The 18,046-nt window shown below is 42.1% G+C and overlaps 1 protein-coding gene across 1 annotated transcript in view; it reads left to right on the top strand.

Moving 5' to 3' along the window:
• KAT6B (lysine acetyltransferase 6B) overlaps nucleotides 1–18,046 on the top strand; it is a 198,027-nt gene that overhangs the window by 178,378 nt on the left and 1,603 nt on the right. Inside the window, 6 exon segments of the mRNA XM_007467496.1 lie at nucleotides 10,294–10,525; nucleotides 10,845–11,004; nucleotides 11,597–11,887; nucleotides 14,157–14,448; nucleotides 17,124–18,042; nucleotides 18,044–18,046. The exon segment at nucleotides 18,044–18,046 is cut by the window's right edge and continues 1,603 nt beyond it. Of these exon segments, the coding sequence (XP_007467558.1) occupies nucleotides 10,294–10,525; nucleotides 10,845–11,004; nucleotides 11,597–11,887; nucleotides 14,157–14,448; nucleotides 17,124–18,042; nucleotides 18,044–18,046 (1,897 nt within the window).

The raw sequence follows: 18,046 nt of genomic DNA, 5'->3' as shown, positions 1-18,046 counted from the left end.
GTCTCAGCTCTAAGTACTGCTAGAATTAGGGAGCCAATCTAAACAGTGGACTTTGAGAAAGGTATCACCCACTAACTGAAGGGGTAAAAACTGATGTCTTTTCATACTGCTAGTGATGATATTGCATAGGTTTTCGTTTTTCCAACAGCTAACATCTGACTGTAGCCAGTTTGGGCTTTAAGATCCCTATAGGATTAACGGCTAGATACCTACATGATACCAAGTCCACTGGCAAACCAGCCAGTCACTTGACTGAATACCTCACCCCAGCCCAGCTCCCTACCCCACCCCCCCGAAGCCTGCGCATCTGTCAGAATGGGCTCATCGCATCTGTCAGAATGGGCTCATCGGTAACCCTGTATTGCCAGAGGCTTTTTACCTCGAATCCTGTTTGAAAGCTTATAGGAGTAAATTAAAAATAAATGAAAAGAGAAGTTTTCGACTTCTGTAGACCAGCAGAATAGGACTGTTTGTCTAGATGACCTGAGGACAACTAGAGATAGTTTCTCTGCCTTACATTTTCATCATTAGTTGATCAATCAGATAGAGAGATAGGTCGTGCTTTGATTTTTAGAAAGTTGTCTCAAAGACTGATAAATCCCTTTTGAAATGTACTTTGAAAACAAAGAAAAATTTTAGAGAGATTTCTCTTTCCACTTTTTTCTTTCTTCAGTCTTGCTGTATTCTTGTGTTTGCCGTGTGAAAGCTTATCACCCAGGATTAGCAGGTAAATACACACACACACACACACACAGTATTTTAGGGGAGTTGTGGGAGAGCAAATGGAAAGGCAAGTTGCTCTTCTGTCTTATCTCCAAACTTGGTCTGAAATCAGTGGCCAGTGTCCACGTTGGTTTAAATGCTCCTCCTCAGTCGGCCAGGAGGATTAGACCAGACAGTGAACTATCTCAGCTACCCCACCAGAACCACAGAACCTCAGTGGTCAAAAGAAACTCCAGTTTTTGGTTTTAGTGCTTTACTTAAAGGAGAGTTGTAATGTTTTACAGGAGAATGGTCTCACAGGTGAAGTATTATGAGTACATACAGTTACTTGCTCAGAGGAGATGCTTTATTTGAAGTGTGTATGGGTTTAATGCGGTATTTAAAATGTTGTAACTGTTCAAAGATAAATTCTTGTTAGCAGGATTTTCTAACTTAAATATGAAAATTTTTTCCAGGTTTCAACTTGGAAGAAATTAGTTTCTGAAATCGTTTTTCAGATTGAATCTCCAGTGTGGACCTTTGCCTATTCACAAGAAAGGACATAATTTTTAAATGCCAAATTACTTCATCGTAAAAAAGTTTGGGGGGGTATATCGTAAAAAATTTTGGGGGTAAATTTGTTTTTCCCAAAACTTTCCAGAATTTAAAAGTGGTTTGAACTGTGGAAACCTATAAAAGGTCAAAGAGGAGGGCATTCTTCTGACATGTCTTTCTAATTTCTGTCACTTCAGAGGTCATGGTACCCGTACTGTATTGCTGTTACCTAACGAGAGGTGCCTCTGAGTGATGAGTCAGAGCTTTACTTAATTTGCAATAGGCAAGGGCCTCATGAAGAATCTGGTTACTTCCCAAATATATTTAAGGAAAGATATTTTTTAAAATTCTTGCCTTCCCCAAATGATTTTAGTTTGGGAATAAGTGATACTGACAAAGTATAACATCTCTCATTCCCTCATCATTTTATCCTTGTCAGAGGTGCCTTGTTTTCCTAACAAGAAAATTGAGAGACTGAATCTACTTCATACATGATCATCTTCTTAGAAAGAAAAATTATATTGTTCTAAGACACCAGACCAGGACCTTGCTGGTGTGGGACATGCCATACATAAACAAATGTTTCTCAGTTAGATGTTTAAATAAGTGAAGCTTCTGTGAAGTCTATCACAGAGCCAAGTGACCCTCTCCTCCCTGGCCTCAGCTCTTAGAGGTCTCTGTTTCGCCCAAGATTCACCTTCTGCTTGCTACAACCACAGCCATTTGGGGAGACAGAAATGGAGAAGTGGGATTGGTGTTGCACCCCAACTTAATATTCTGGCCAGTGTATAGTCCCCAAGACCCTTTGCCTAATATACCCCCTAATACATCTGAGACCAGAGTGGCTTGAGAGGCAAGAGTTGAGACTGGGTGGGATATGGACATCTGTAGTTTTTTAAAGCCCCTGAGTGATTCTGGTGTGCAGCCAGGGTTGAGAACCATTGGGCTAGACCAGAAGAAGATAGAAAAAGGAGAAATAAAGCGATGCAGTCTCACTCAATTAGATTATCGGTTATAAAACACCATTAACTCATCTTTGGCCTGTGGCTGTCTCGCAGGGGCCTGTCTCTAGCCCTGGTCACCCCCAGCTTAGGAACTCATTCACAGATGTTCACCCTCCTCACAGAGGGAGGAGAGTCCCCTTCCCTGCCTCCTGGTGCCCTGCTTGTGAGTTTGTTTTCCTGAGTTCATGTAAATACCGACCTTTTCCCTGAGTGACTGACACACAAAATGACCACCCCCTTCAAGAGAGGCCATGCCTGGTCACAGAGTCATGGAACTCATCTGGTAAATTCCCGCATGGTCTTGTAGGCTTGCGTGCATGCGCGCGCGCACACACAGCGCAGCAGGGGCATCGTGCCCCAATCATACAGCTTCCCCTCATTCCTCTTCCCCTAGACTTGGGAGAGAGGCGGGGGTGTTCAGTAAGAAAGACCAGTGGTCCCGCTGCGTGACTGAGGGAGAGCCCAGCACCAGAGCAGTCTGCGGAGGAGCTGGTGGGATCTTTGAGGAGGGAGATTTTAAAGGGCGGCTAACATAAAAAGAAACAAAATTGAGTTATTTGTAGTGAGGTGGGTGGACCTGGAGTCTGTCACACAGAGTGAAGTAAGTCAGAAAGAGAAAAACAAATACCGTATGCTAACACATATATATGGAATCTAAAAAAAAAAAAAAAAGGTTCTGAAGAACCTAGGTGCAGGACAGGAATAAAGATGCAGACATAGGGAATGGACTTGAGGACACGGGGAGGGGGAGGGGTAAGCTGGGATGAAATGAGAGAGTGGCCTGGACATATATACACTACCAAATGTAAAATAGCTAGCTAGTGGGAAGCAGCCACATAGCACAGGGAGGTCAGCTTGGTGCTTTGTGACCACCTAGAGGGGTGGGATAGGGAGGGTGGGAGGGAGACGCAAGAGGGAGGGGATATGGGGATATATGTATATGTGGAGCTGATTCACTTTGTGATACAACAGAAACTAACACACCACTGTAAAGCAGTTATACTCCAATAAAGATGTTAAAAAAAGTAAAAATAAAAACAAAGTAAAGGGGGGCTTAGAGAAACAGGGTGGCATGTGACCCAGGGCAGCCAGCCCTCCTTCTCCAAAGACTGGCTGTTTCCATTCGCTGGGTTTCGCTGGCTCAGGCCATTTTCCCAGGGACACACTTGGGTCTTCTAGAACATTTGGGTCTTTGTTTCATCTGTCCTGGGACCGTCCCTGGGTTCTGCTGAAGCCCTCCAGCCATCATTGTTATTGTGGTTTGATAGGCTTGCTGTTTCCTGAGGGTAGTCCTTGAAGTTAAGGACTTAAGGGCCAAAGGGAATTTAGGGAGCACAGAACTGTGCTTGCTGGGAGCTTTCAGCCGCCAGTTTCTTAAGATCGTTCCTCGAGGCAGAGTATGTTTGTTTGTTTGTTTTCTTTTTCATAGCTTCTTCCTTTAATTAAATTTATATTTGGGTGGTTAGATGGGGATGGGGGTGGGAGAAGAACTGTCTGAGGCAGTAGAGTGGGTGGAACGGTTTTCAGGCATCTCAGGCAAAAGTAGGAAAAAGGAAAAGTAGCTCTTCTCAGTCTGACTCCATACAGCAAGCAGTCTGTCTCCTGTCCAAATTTTATTTCCCCTACAGTAAGGCTATCTAGTCACCAAATGATCACCTTGAGATTTTATTCATTCAATATGTAGAATAATAATAATAGCTAACACTCATAAGGTTTCTGTAATATGCCAAGCACTGTTCTACATGCTTTGTATTAATTCATTTAATTATTATGACAACCCTAAGTCATCAGTATGATTACTCTCCACATTGTATGGATGAGGGATCCGTACAAGAGATTAAATAACTTGCCCGAAGCCACATAGCTGGTACATGCAGACCCAGGATTACATTGCAGGCAGTCTAGCTCTAGAACCCTTGCCCTTAACCAACCTGTAATGCCTCTTATGATCTGTTATACTGTATTCAGTAAGTGCCATATTGTTTTGAAATACTTGTGGCCTTGTTGCCCATCTTTTAAAAAATCCTTATCATCTTTTATTTAATGCAGATGGTCTCAAAGTATGGTCTAGGGATCCCTGGGGAATCCCTAAGGCCCCTTCAGGGAATATGCAAGATAACTATTTTCAAAGTAATAGTAAGATACTATTTGTCCTCTTCATTCTCATTCTCCCGCGAGCGTTCAGTGGAGTTGTCTAGAATTTCATGACCTGTGATATCACAACAGATTGAATACCAAAACAGATATGAGAATCTAGCTGTTTTCTCTTAAGCCAGTTGTGTGAGAGTTTTGCAAAAATGTAAAACAGTGCCACTCTTCTCAATTTTTGTTTTGTTTTGTTTTGTATTTTAGAAAATCATGTTAACACATAATGGGTTTATGGGGGGGGTTTTGTATGAATGAATAAATAAATATTTGTTACATTTCTCTCTAAAATTAATACCTATAGCCCTTATAAACAGAAGCTCTTAAACAACTTGTTTTTAATGTAAAGAGATCCTGAGACCCAAAAGTTTGAGAATCACTGATTTAATGTATAAACCCTTGCTCAAGTGTGGTTCATGGTATAGGAGCTTGTTAGAAATGCAGAATCTCAGGCCCCACCGCACACCTACTAAATCAGAAACCAGTTGTAACAAGAGGTGATTGTTTGCATAGTGAAGGTTGAGAAGCATAGGCATAGAAGCTATGGACAAAGGCACTCTGCGACTCAGTGACCCTGGCTGAATTTCAGCATGGTGGGGCTTTGGAGATTCCTGCCCCCAATGCTCTACCACCAAGGATCTGGGTGAGGTCTCCTCACCTGAGATTCTTCAGTCCCACTGTCTCTTCATTGGCTCTCCTACTGCACAAGACGGTTTTCACATCCCCATCAAAGTCAGCAGCCCCACCGCAGAGTTTATGGTCCTCAAACTTGTGTGCATCAGAATCACCTGGAGGACTTGTTAAAGGCCGGGCGCTGGGTTCTGCCCCCAAAAGTTCTGATTCATAGGCCTGAGAATTTGCAGTTCTAACAAGTTCCCAGGTGGTGCTGATACTGTTGGTCTGGTACCATGCTCTGAAAACCACTGGTCTGTAGACAGTAGACTGAGGAGTCAAGCAGTGTTTATTCAAGTTGTTACATAATTACATCAAGCCCATATAATTATGGGAGCGATGTCTTAAACTTCCACATTTTCAAAACCAAACTTTTAAAATACAAAATATCTCAAAAATTCAAAATGTCCAATTTTACTGGGGACGCATCTGTATCTTTTAATAAATGGAAAGCAGTAAGAATTCAGGCAGGTCCCAGATCATTTAGAATACCCCTAGTCTCTTAAAACAGTAGGAAAGGGGCTTTCCTGGTGGTGCAGTGGTTGAGAGTCTGCCTGCTGATGCAGGGGATGCGGGTTAGTGCCCCGGTCTGGAAAGATCCCACCTGCCGCGGAGCGCCTGGTTCCGTGAGCCGTGGCCGCTGAGCCTGCGCGTCCGGAGCCTGTGCTCCGCAGCAGGCAGTAGGGAGGCTAAGGTTCAGCTTCCTTCTTTACTAATTGCAAAATCACCACAAAATTTCAGTGAGGAGACATAAATAGCCTGTGAAATTCACTTATCTCCACTTTTAAACTGATAACATGCCATTTGTCCACTTGGTCACAGAGCTGCTTAACCCCAGAAACCAGTAACAGATGAGCGTGGACCAGTGAATTTCCGTCCCCAGTCATTAGATACATGGTTAGAGCCATTGGATTTCCTCTGATCGAAAGCGGCCATAAATCCCTGGCCTGCTGTTAGTTCCCAGGCTTGCAAACCCAGTGCTGACTACTGGTAAGAACCCTTCAGTGGGGTTTGCTGAACTAAACAGGTGTCCAATGAAAAGTGTATAATCCTTGAAGATTATTTTTCCCTAGAAGCAGCTAGTTACTCCAAACCCGTATAATCCAGATAGATGGGATTTGGGAGTACCTTGCCAAAGTCTGCCCTTTTGTCTTTGAGGAAGTTCATATGGTTTGGCTCCAGGTGGTAGAAGAAAAAGGTGTGCAAGGGTGAGGGTGGCTGCCTTTGGGAGGGAAATCCTTACCTGTGCCTACCCCCTTGCTGAAGAACATTATTCCACTCTGGTCTAGTCTAATATTCTTAAAATATTACTTGTTTAAAAGGAAGGAATGTTTCATATTAAGCAAGGGTTAACCTTGCATTTAATATGCTGGGAGTTCAGCTAATTTGGGAATTTAGGCTGCGAAAACAAATTGTGACCTTGTCCAGATAGTTCCTTCCTTATCCTAATGGATCTGACTACAGGAAGGCAACTCTCTACCACTTTTTTTCCAGCCCCTAGGAGAGAGTTAACCATTTCAAACATTAGAGATCAGAGGTAGTTAACATGAGGACTGATTATCTTACTACAAGTAGGTCAGACTTAACAGAGGTGAGGTTAAATTTGGGTCCCATGCAATACAGCCTAGAAACGTTTACTTTTTTGCAGACATCACCTTGTTCTTACTTTCCCTGTAAGCAAATACCTTGATAATCTATTGAATATAGTGTGTGGTCCATACACTGAAACTCAGACCTCACTTTCCTTTGGGTAAGTAGTTCCAGTGAAGCAAAAGCAGCAGCTAGTTTCCTCGAGATAGTTATCAAGATAGTTGATGTGGATGAGGGGTATACGGGCCAGTCAGCTTTCAATTGCAAGTCTCCCGATCACAGAGTAAGTGCTGTTCACCAGCACCTCTGGCTCACAGACAATTTAAAGGGAATAATTTCACCAGCGATTAATTATACTGCAGCTACTGGGATTTGTCCTCCAAACATCACTGTTTCCAGTCTGAACAGCCAGGTTTCCCCAGGGGTAGTTCAGGTTTTCTGATTGAAAGTATCCTGAGTTAAGGAAAGGTGTTAGAGCACCACGGGAATCTATTCACCAGGGGTGTATTGTACTTGTTTCAGATGCTTCAGGATAATACACCGGCTTCCAAGATAAGTGCTTTTTATTTCCCTGCATCTTAGATCAATTATTTGGAATCTTTTTGGTAAGTTAAATTTAAGAGCTGTAACTTAAAGCACCACATCTCTATAATCACTCCATAAGTAAATGTTCTTACCAAAAATTATTATGTCAATGGGCTCTATAGTAATGATGATTTAAGGAGCCTAGAAAAAGTAGAAGGAAACAAAAGATGGCAAGAAATTCATTATTTAAAACATTCCATGTTATGGAGGTCAAGTCATGAAGTGCCACCAGCTACAGCTTTTTTGAGGACAAGTGCCTGCTGCAGGTAAACTTTAAATCATGTATTACATCAACCTTGTGCACAAATGGAGTAGAGGAGACATGGCTCAACTTTTCCTGCTAAGCTACTGTACATATTTTAACATATTACCAGTGATTTCAGTTAACTCGTAGGGAACCAGAAATTTGTCCTTGGTCATTTTGGTTGTTGAAATGGATTCCACTTAAACCAAAAATTTCTCCTTCAGGAGGAGACTTCATGGGATTACAAATGGCTCTTAGCATAAGTGTAAGTTCCTTCCACTGGTGTAAGCTCCTTGAGGGGCTTGTGAGTCCGAGAGGAGAAGGGAAAACTAACTGCAGGCAGTGCAATGATGCCTTCGGACAGTGGCGTTGTGGGGTCTATAGTGTTGGTGCCCATCATCCCTGAAAACCTGCTTGATGTTTTCTGGCTGGAGTTTGAGTTTGCAGTTTTTTCTCTCCCGCATCCAGGAAAGTATCACTTCCTGGCAGGTGTTGGTAGCCTTTGCAGCCTTCGCTAGTGCAGTACAGACGTGTTCGCTGTCAATGTCCGGTGGGCTCGGTGTACGTGGGCTCGGTCGGGCTCAGTCACAGACCACAGGCTGTGTCCAAGGGAGTGTCCCAGGAGACAGCCACTTAACACAGTGGGAGCAGCAGGTGCTGAAAGGTCCATGCCTAGATGCTCTCTCTCCACAGACTCCAGGTTGCCTGAGAGTTCCAGTGGCCTAAGCCATCTGGTCTCAGGCCCTGAGAAGGTATATGCTATTACCTCAGGGTGTAAAAGCTTGCACTGTGTAAACTACCTTTGGGAGGGATTCTGGCTGCTTTCTCTTAGCCCAGTGTAGGGATTGTGGGAAGAGAAGACAGAACAAAGAAATACATGTGCTTCCTGGGTAAGGTTGCTCATCACAGTGGGGACATAAGGTAGGGAGGGCACATACTACCTTCTGACCACTTTGCTTGTACAGAGATTTTTTCTGCTGGGCTGGGGTGGTGGCAGGGGGTGCTTTCTGTCCCCAACTGTGGGGTTCAGATAAGAACCAACGAGGGCCTAGGGAATTTCACAGTCACTGCAGGAGACTTTTAATGGCGGTGTCTCTTGGACAAAAGTGGATAGTCCCACATCCGCGATACTGTGGCTTTTTTCCCCTACCCTCCCCCGCCCCCCACTGCCCGAGAAGTACAGAGCTGGGACCTCCAGCCGACGGGGTAAATTTCTCAGCATGTGCCAGGCACTTAGGGGGCAGGTGACAGATGTGCCAATTATCTGTGTTCTGAAGTTTGGGCACACTTTGTACTCTGGTGACAGAGAGCTCTTCTCCACATTGACAGGGCACGATCTGGGCTGGATTCTGCACGGTGGCCGTCAGCGTTAGCATTCCTTACGTACTGCTCTTTGCTCTTGAAAGCCTTGGTGTGCAGCCGAATGACGTGTCGACAGTGGTTTGACTGTCAAATTTTGCGGTGCTTGTTTGCATTCAATCAAATACTTTGCACTTAAACATGAGTTAAAGAGACAAGTCAAAAAGACTTCAACAAAAGATAAAGTTAAATATATGCCTATCCTTTATAATAGTGTTCAGATTAAAACCATCAAAATGCAAAATGTTGTGGTTATACCCCTCCAGGGTCAGAGTGAATTTCTAGTTCTATATTTTTGCATTTACAGTGATTCTGAGAGGCAGGAAAATGCATCAGAGGCATTGATTTCTTCTAACAAAAAATCCAAAATTGAGAAAAATCCTTGAAAATGCAGCCATTTTGAAAATGTAGATAAAGAAGAAAAATGCTGAGGATTTGGGTGGTTTACAGAGCAGCATGATTTTGTAATTGCTGCCACCTACTGTATGTGGTTGATGTTTGTTTAAATTTAGGAAGTTCATGAAGGTGAGGCTGTTGAAATAGGTAATTAGAGCAAGGTAGACATCATTAGTTTATAACATTTCTTCTCTACTCCATAAGTGGCTCTTAATTACCGAGACAGCCGCCAGCTTTCATTCATTACCTTCAAGTGGGTTTAAAGTTTTTCTCATTTTAAAGTTCCTTTGCCAAGGAACCTTCACAGCGATGCTGTCGAGTGCGCGTTCAGAAGCATACCGTGCTCAGGGCTTTCCTGAGTTCACATGAAACAGTGTGTCTTAAGGAGGTTGTTTTGCTTTAATTTGTAGGAGCAACGGTTGGATTATAAATTAATTTCCATGAAAGAGGTGAAAATAGAGCTAGTGGAGCTGATATGAGTTGCGGCAGTTGACTTAAAAGACATTATTAGTCCTAAAACAAAGCTTCAGATCAGCCGCTAGTTAAATGTAACAAGCAATATAGGATCTCAGTCAACAGAGGCCCTTCTCTTTTATTAAGACCCAGCTGTCAAAGGGTCATTGGGTCCTTCCTGTGGAAAACAACTCGCCCATTAATGTTTGGGGTGGTCCCTCGACAGGATTTCTGAGTGAGTGCCTGACATTTAGTTTTTGAAAGGATCTAAAGCTGGGGGGCTTGGACGTTGAAACTTATCAGAAGTAATGTGTTCAACCTTAGTTTCGTTAAACATGCCACAGTGTATGTCGAATGCTGCCACCAGCTACGTGCGTGAATTGACTTACAGGGCTGCTATAAAAGATTCAGGAGCATAAACTTTGTGGAGATCAAATCACTGTAGCTGGGAAGAGACTATACATAAAATTAATGCACTTCTCTGATGTGATGTTTTTACCTTGTTGCTACTTATATTATTTCAAGTGGCCCCTGTTCTAATGTCTGAAAACACCACAGTGAGGTCCACTTTTGCTTTTTCTGCTCTAGGCTATTTGCTTTCTAGAAGAGAAGGCCAAGCAGGATCTCCTGAAAAGCCACTCTCTGATCTGGGCCGTCTCTCCTACCTGGCCTACTGGAAGAGTGTCATCTTAGAATATCTCTACCACCACCATGAGCGGCACATCAGCATCAAGGCCATCAGCAGAGCTACGGGCATGTGCCCACATGACATCGCCACCACTCTGCAGCACCTCCACATGATTGACAAGAGGGACGGCAGGTGAGTACTGGTGCCCTGGGGCGACCCGGCTGCCTCTTAAGCATCTTACATCAGAAAGGGTCCCTAAAGTGAGGTGGATTCAATTCCAGTTCAAGATAAGAGGTTCCCCAACGGTATTATCAAAACCTTTCTCCTAAAAAGAAAACAGGAAATGACACTTTTGTGCTGCCCAGATTTTCAATTTGCTGTGCCCTTTCATTGATGAGCTTTCTGGCTTTTCCTAACCCAGATAATATTAGTGCTAGCATACATCAATATGTGAAGGTGAAATGAAATTTCAGCTTTTGATTGCACTTTGTTCTGCCTCCTCACATTACAGGTTTGTCATCATTAGACGGGAAAAGTTGATATTGGGCCACATGGAAAAGTTGAAAACCTGTTCCCGGACTAATGAGCTTGATCCAGAGAGTCTGAGGTGGACCCCAATTTTAATTTCTAATGCTGCAGTTTCTGAAGAAGAACGAGAAGCTGAAAAAGAGGTAATTTGCCTTCATCAGCCTAAGTTGTGTAACTTCAATCTTGTAGCATTCTGAAGCTCAGAAAGTCATTAACATCATTGTCAAAAGCTTGGTTATCTAGAGAGAGCTCGTGAAATGATAGGGCACTAATTTATCCTAACTGAGGTTGCATGGTAAGACATAATTTTATTGAATTGAGTATGAAAAATGAAACATTTATCATTGATCACAAAGCAGCATTTTTCACTACTGACAGCATGTAATCAGATCAAATTTGGTGCTGATCTCCAAGGCTGCAATGTCAATCGATTCTTTGTGTTTATGAACTTGCTTAAAGTGCTCCATGCCAGTGAGCATGTAATGTAGTGATAAAGGACTCAAACCAATTCGCTGCATCATTAATACTGCTAAATATCCCATGAAACCCAATCTTCTTTGATTTGTTATCCTAACTGATGCAAAAGAGTTCTGAGATGATGCAGCTGGAATGCTGCTTGGCTGGCTGACTGTCCTGATCAGAAACGACTTAGAGATCCTTTGCCTTTGATCCTTAGAGGCTCTGGCTCTGTAACTGCCCTCTCACTGGCCCACTATTTTTACCCTCCCCCCTTAGGCTGAGCGGCTAATGGAACAAGCTAGCTGCTGGGAAAAGGAGGAGCAAGAAATCCTGTCATCTAGAGCTAACAGTAGGCAATCACCTGCAAAAGTACAATCGAAAAACAAATATTTGCATTCCCCGGAGAGCCGGCCCGGGGCAGGGGAGCGAGGGCAGCTAATGGAGCTGTCTAAAGAGAGCAGTGAAGAGGAGGAGGAGGAGGAGGAGGAGGAGGAGGAGGAGGAGGAAGATATTCAAAGCTCTCCTCCAAGGTTGACTAAACCACAGTCAGTTGCCATAAAGAGAAAGGTATGTGTCTGTTTAGATTTTCCGTCTGAGTCAGTTTCAATCACATCTTATTTGTCATTGCAAACATTCTATCTGTTAATATTTGTTTCACTCTCCATTCTTTAGATGTAGTTTATTTGTATCCAGTCCCACTGATCATGTATCGTCATCGTTTATCTTACAGTTATGCTTGTGTTTATTCTTTGTGGTTTGTTAGTGCTGTGACAGGAAACCAGGGACAGGCAGGCTTGCTAGTCTGGTAGTTACTGCCACCTGCTGGTTCATAGGACTGGAGTAAATCAGGCTATGCGAACAGAAAAGGGCCCAGGGGAGCACTAAAACCACCCTTCAGTGAATTCTGATGAAAACACCAAGGCCAAGAGAGGATAGGAGACTTGTCCAAGGTCACACACCTCTTTAGAGATGGAGGCAGAACCAGATGAGTGCTCAGACTCCAAGCCCAGCACTCCTGATGCTATTTCTTGTTCTTGGCATAGAATTGTTAGAAGGTATTTTAAGCCCTTCAGTTTAACGCTATTTTGCATTTATGCAAGTACACATTACTGAAATGTCTCATATCTTAGTAGCCTGGTGGTTTCTCTAGATACACATACTCTGTGCAGAAAGTAAAAAATTGATTTTGTCTTTAGGTAACTGCTCAACCCAGAGCTGATATCTTTGTCTTTAGTATCTGTCTGTGACATAGAGAGGGACCATACACTGCAGGATAGCCAACACTAATAGTGACAGCGCAAGTTAAGGCTGTGCCCCAAGGCCACCCTACGTGGTATCTGTCAAAGAACCTGCTGTTCTGACTCCCAGCTTGGTGTGCCTTCATCTAAGCCTGGCAATCTTCTAGTGGAAGGGCAGCTGTGGGGAGGTGCTAGAAAGGAGCATCCTATAGAGTGGACTTTAGGCTTATGAATAATATTTTGATTTCTTACAAGGAAAATGTATTCATGCATTATATATACAACGAAAGAAATTTGTTTTAAAAACATCAAAAACCAGAATTATCCAAGGCATGATAAATGCCTACTGTCATATAAATGGACTCAACCTAAAGAAAACCAGTTCTGTTTATTGGCTGTACTTAGGTTTGGGAAAATTCTAATGGATTAGGGAGAGAGCAGGCCAGCTGGGGGGATTAATAATTATAAGTGTTAAATTACAGAATGTGACTGTCAGGATTTATATGTGCACTTCAGTGAACATTCAGGCAGTTAAAAAGGTGAGACACAATAATTCTTGGATACAGTTTACTTAGAGTTTGAGTTTTAACCAAGCATATTGAACCCTTCTTTGCAATGTATTTTCAATAATTTTTCAGACCCATTATTGACAGATGACATCTTAGCAGCAAATCTGCCTATTCTTCTTATATTTGAATTTTGTATCACTGAGTAGTTTTTGCTTGGGGAAAAAAAAAACATTTTATATTTGCAATTATGGAGAGTCATTTGTGCCAACCCGTAGTACAATTAGAAAAAAAAATTTATATCTTATGTAAATAAGACACTTTCCACATGTCTTTAGATTTTCTTTAGATGCCATCTATGTTGAAATATTTTGGGGAATTCCCTGGCGGTCCAGTGGTTAGGACTGTGCGCTTCCACCGCCAGGGGCTAAGATCCCACAAGCCTCGCGGAACGGCCAAAAAAAGAAAAAAAGTAAAATTATCAGTGATATCCCTGCAGCCACCAATATATGACTCTAACATTGTAAACAGACTAATTCTTTCTTCAAGTACCCTTTCTTCTTTTGCATCATTCCTGACGTCCTATGAAATGGGGAACAGGTAGGCTAGTCTTGTACACCATCATATATCTTACAGTGCTTTGCACAGAGTAGGTGCTCCTTGAACAGTTATCAAGTATTAAAATGAGTGACCCAGTGGCTAGTTGATTGTTAAAACGTTTATAGAAACATTGGTGTCCATGATGACTTAATCACTATGGTATACAGGATTTTGAAGCCAGCAGGTACTACTGGAAAATATATGCTAGAAAAGCAAACCTTAGCTTTTAAAATCTACAGTTCAGCTGCTAGGATGTTCCCTCTCAAAGCATCTGCTTGAGTAAACAATTGTTTTATTTGGAAAGCACTTGCCTCTGTAGTAGGAGCCCGAGAGGGATGTTAAACATCAAATGGGAGGTTAAGTACAAAGACATTACAGAAGTTTTTGCGTGTAAGAGTCTCAGACACGCGTTCAGTACATGTTTGCTGCATATCGACTCAACACTGTAATTTCTCATGAGCTCTGATGTATTATGTTTGGCATTAATTTCAGAGGCCTTTTGTGCTAAAGAAGAAAAGGGGTCGTAAACGCAGAAGGATCAACAGCAGTGTAACAACTGAGACCATTTCAGAGACGACAGAAGTACTGAACGAGCCCTTTGACAACTCAGACGAAGAGAGGCCAATGCCACAGCTGGAGCCTACCTGTGAGATTGAAGTAGAGGAGGATGGCGGGAAGCCAGTGCTGAGAAAAGCATCCCAACATCAGCCTGGGAAGAAAAGACAGACAGGGGAAGAGGAAGGAAAAGACAATCATTGCTCTAAGAATGCTGACCCTTGTAGAAGTAAGTGGAGGAATTATACAAACCTTACCCTTGTGAATATCTGTCTATTATTGCCAAAAAGCAGGCACCTGAATTCTACCCAAAGGCATTTCTGAGGCTGTACCGACCCACCAGAAATAAGTGCTCATCTGTGCTTTCTCATTGATAAAAGGTTCTATCCCTTCTTCCTGGAATTGGATTTTTATGTTCAACAACTTTAGAAGTTTAACATAGGCCAGAACATCCCTCTAGGTGGGTTCATCTTACTTTCCAGAAATTGGCTTAGCCTCCAAAATTTTGAAGTCTGTCAATAAGAAACACATTGAACTTCCTTGATTCTCATATGTACTTTTTTCCACATTTAACATTTCCGAAATCAGGGTATATATTATTATTGATGTGAGCATTGAATGCAGTAGTTTCTTTCTTCCTGAAAAACAAATATTAGTAAATTGATGATGTGTCCTATAATCAGTGGTGTCTTTGGATATGTTCTTATCAAGAATCATCTAAAACCTACCCACACCATCACTATTAGCTTTGATAATATAGGATAATGTGGAAATCAGGAGATTATCCTTCCTTTCAAATTACTGTTTTACAGTTGCTATTGGCAGGGACACCCCACCCCATCTTCTAAAAAACATATTAAACACCATTGATTCCTGTTTGATGCCCTATTTAAAAGAAACCATCCCTTGCCTGTCAGGCTGGGAACTTGAGCTCCCAGCTGAATTGTGAGGATCTGTGGGACAGTCTGTACTCTACAATGGAAATGACTCTATTCGAAACCTTACTTTATTTCAGTCTAGAGAACAGGCCATCTCACTTCCCTGGAAACCACAGGTTATCACTCTTGCCTTTGAAAAGCCACAGTTTTAAGAACATGAGCAAGCAGCTCCTTGACTTTCTTAATTAACAAGAATACTATTGCCACATACATACTTTGCTGAGGCAGTGACATTTCACCCTGGGTATAGAGGAACCGAGCCTTGTTTGTTAGTTTCCTTAAACAAATAAACATAGGAAACAACTGCAGAAAGAGGTCATTTTTTTTGGTGTGGAATTTGAGCCTTATTTCCACTTCTTAGCTGTCTTCTCGGGAGCCTGTACATGAATCATCACTGCCTTCATGCTCCACTTTGTGCCACTTGCCTTGAAAAATTCCAAGTTGCCATATTATACCTGATTCCTTTCAGGATCTTCTTTCTTAAAAAATAATTATTGGAAAGCTCATCTTCTGACTTAGAGGGGTTTCCTACAAATGCTGATAGGTCTAGTAGCACGTGGAATAAGAATGTGGAATCCAAGGTCATTGGCATGCCTGTTGCCTGTCCATACGTATAGACATATGAACATAGTGAGATGTCTATTAACTGGAGATTGTACTTTGCACTTCTGAAGGAATCAGTCTACAGCACCGTATCTTTTCAGCTAACCAATTTGAATGTAATACATTCAGGTAAGTTTACGTGTAATCCTTTTATTACATAAATGAGCTAAGAGCTTACCCTGTTCTGCACTGATAGGATTAGATATCCAATCTGCCAAAAGGGATCTCTGTTCCACACTGATTATTAGATCTTGTTTTTGTTCTCCAAAATAGTGTTTGTCATAAGGCTGTTTCTCTTTGTGAAGCTTTTCCTTTAAATTGACCCCTCTAGGAGATCAGTATAATCTTTAATTTTATAAATATCTTAAGACTTGGGTGTTTTATGTTTGTATTTATTCATATATTTACTTGTTTGCTTGCTTATATTTATATAAATATATTTATAATATATGGATATATTTACATATTTATTTATATTCATATATGCATATAGGTACAGTAAAAATAAGATTAGCTGAGCTAAAATGAACTTGACAGTTATGGTTTGTTTCTTATTTACTATTCAAACCATACCATACATTTGCACATTGATCCAAAATGCAATGTGGATAGAATTAGTGATAAAAAGAATACCTGTATTTTAAATGTTCAGTAATTTCATGGTAAATACAGTAGTTTGTGTCATCCAGAAATGATGATCCTGGAGTAGATTACAGATGTATTTATGTTCTGGTTATTTAGTTATTTACTCATTTGTTTCAGAGGTACATAGTTTATTTTTATGCCAGAGAGAACATTCACATCAAAGTAAATAATGTCATCTGAGATCATTTCAATTCGGTAAATGTCCACAAGCTGAAGTTCACTTTCTCAGGATAAATATGCAAGTTAGTTCTATTCATTTCTCCAGTACAGTGGTGATTGGGATATGAGCTAACTTTAACCCTTTCCCCTGCATTTCCTAATTTGCAGATACTCAAATTGATTCTCTTTACATTGTGGAATTCCAGGCTTTTGTATCAGACAATGTCTTGTTTGTCAAACTCAAATACGTTTATTATAGTGGCCTGTATCCATGTGCTTCCTATAAAAAGCACAGCTTTCTGTTACGAGTGGGTTGTGTGTGGAGGTGTGTGGTGTGTGCACCATATATTGTTTTCCGGGCCTAGGTTATTTACTCCGTTTATACCACAATATTATTCTGTATTAGGTTTGACTGTGTCGTTAGCATCAACTCTTAAAACGCTAAATTGAAAGCAGCATGTGCTAAATTATTTAGAAGAATAGATTCAAGTTGTTCATGGTGATGCTTTCTAAGATTTTATTTTCCTTCCTCTCTCTTTCTCTCTGTCTCCTCACTAAGACAATATGGATGATGATGCAAATAACTTGAAAGAAGCCAGTAGAGACAATCCTGAACCTCTAAAGTGCAAACAGTGGCCAAAAGGAGCAAAGCGTGTTCTATCTAAGTGGAGACCAAACAAAGAGAGGAAGACTGGATTTAAACTGAACTTGTACACCCCGCCAGAAACACCCATGGAGCCCGATGACCAGGTAACAGGGGAAGAACAGAAGGAGACTGCAGCAGACAAAACCAGCCCCACTCCCACCAGGACTGAGGAGGAGGTCAAGGAAGCCGTGGAACCCCTGCTGCCTGGGGACGAAAACAGAAGGGAGGAAACGTGTGCACCTGTAAGTCCAAATAAATCGCCAGGTGAAAAACCTGAAGACCATCTAATCAAACCCGAGGAGGACGAGGAAGAGGAGGAGGAGGAGGAGGAGGACGAGGAAGAAGAAGGAAATGTAGAAAAAGACCCCTGTGGTGCCCAAAGCCAGGAAAAAGAGGAGCCAGAAGTCTGCACGGACAAAGAAGACCCCGTGCGTCTGGATGATCACGAAGAGGAGGAGGAAGAGGATGAAGAGCCATCTCACAACGAGGGGCACGATGCAGACGATGAAGATGACAGTCACATGGAATCTGCCGAATTGGAGAAGGAAGAACGCCCAAGAGAAGCCTTCAAAGAAGTGCTGGAAACCCAGGAGGCTTTTTTAGACCTTAGTGTGCAGCCTAGTCATTCAAACGCGGAGGTCCTAATGGACTGCGGCGTTGACCTTACAGCTTCGTGTAACAGTGAACCTAAGGAGCTTGCTGGAGCCACTGAAACCGCCCCTGAATCTGATGAGGAACCCGCAGGAGAACAGGCACAGGAGCAGGACCAAAAGAACAGTGAAGAAGTAGATTCTGAGTTCAAAGAGGGAAACACAGCAACCTTGGAATCGACTCTG

Source organism: Lipotes vexillifer, unplaced genomic scaffold, assembly GCF_000442215.2.
Source record: "Lipotes vexillifer unplaced genomic scaffold, Lipotes_vexillifer_v1.1 scaffold865, whole genome shotgun sequence".
In the NCBI taxonomy this organism is placed as follows: Eukaryota; Metazoa; Chordata; class Mammalia; order Artiodactyla; family Lipotidae; genus Lipotes; species Lipotes vexillifer.
This window is presented reverse-complemented; position numbering and strand designations above follow the sequence as displayed.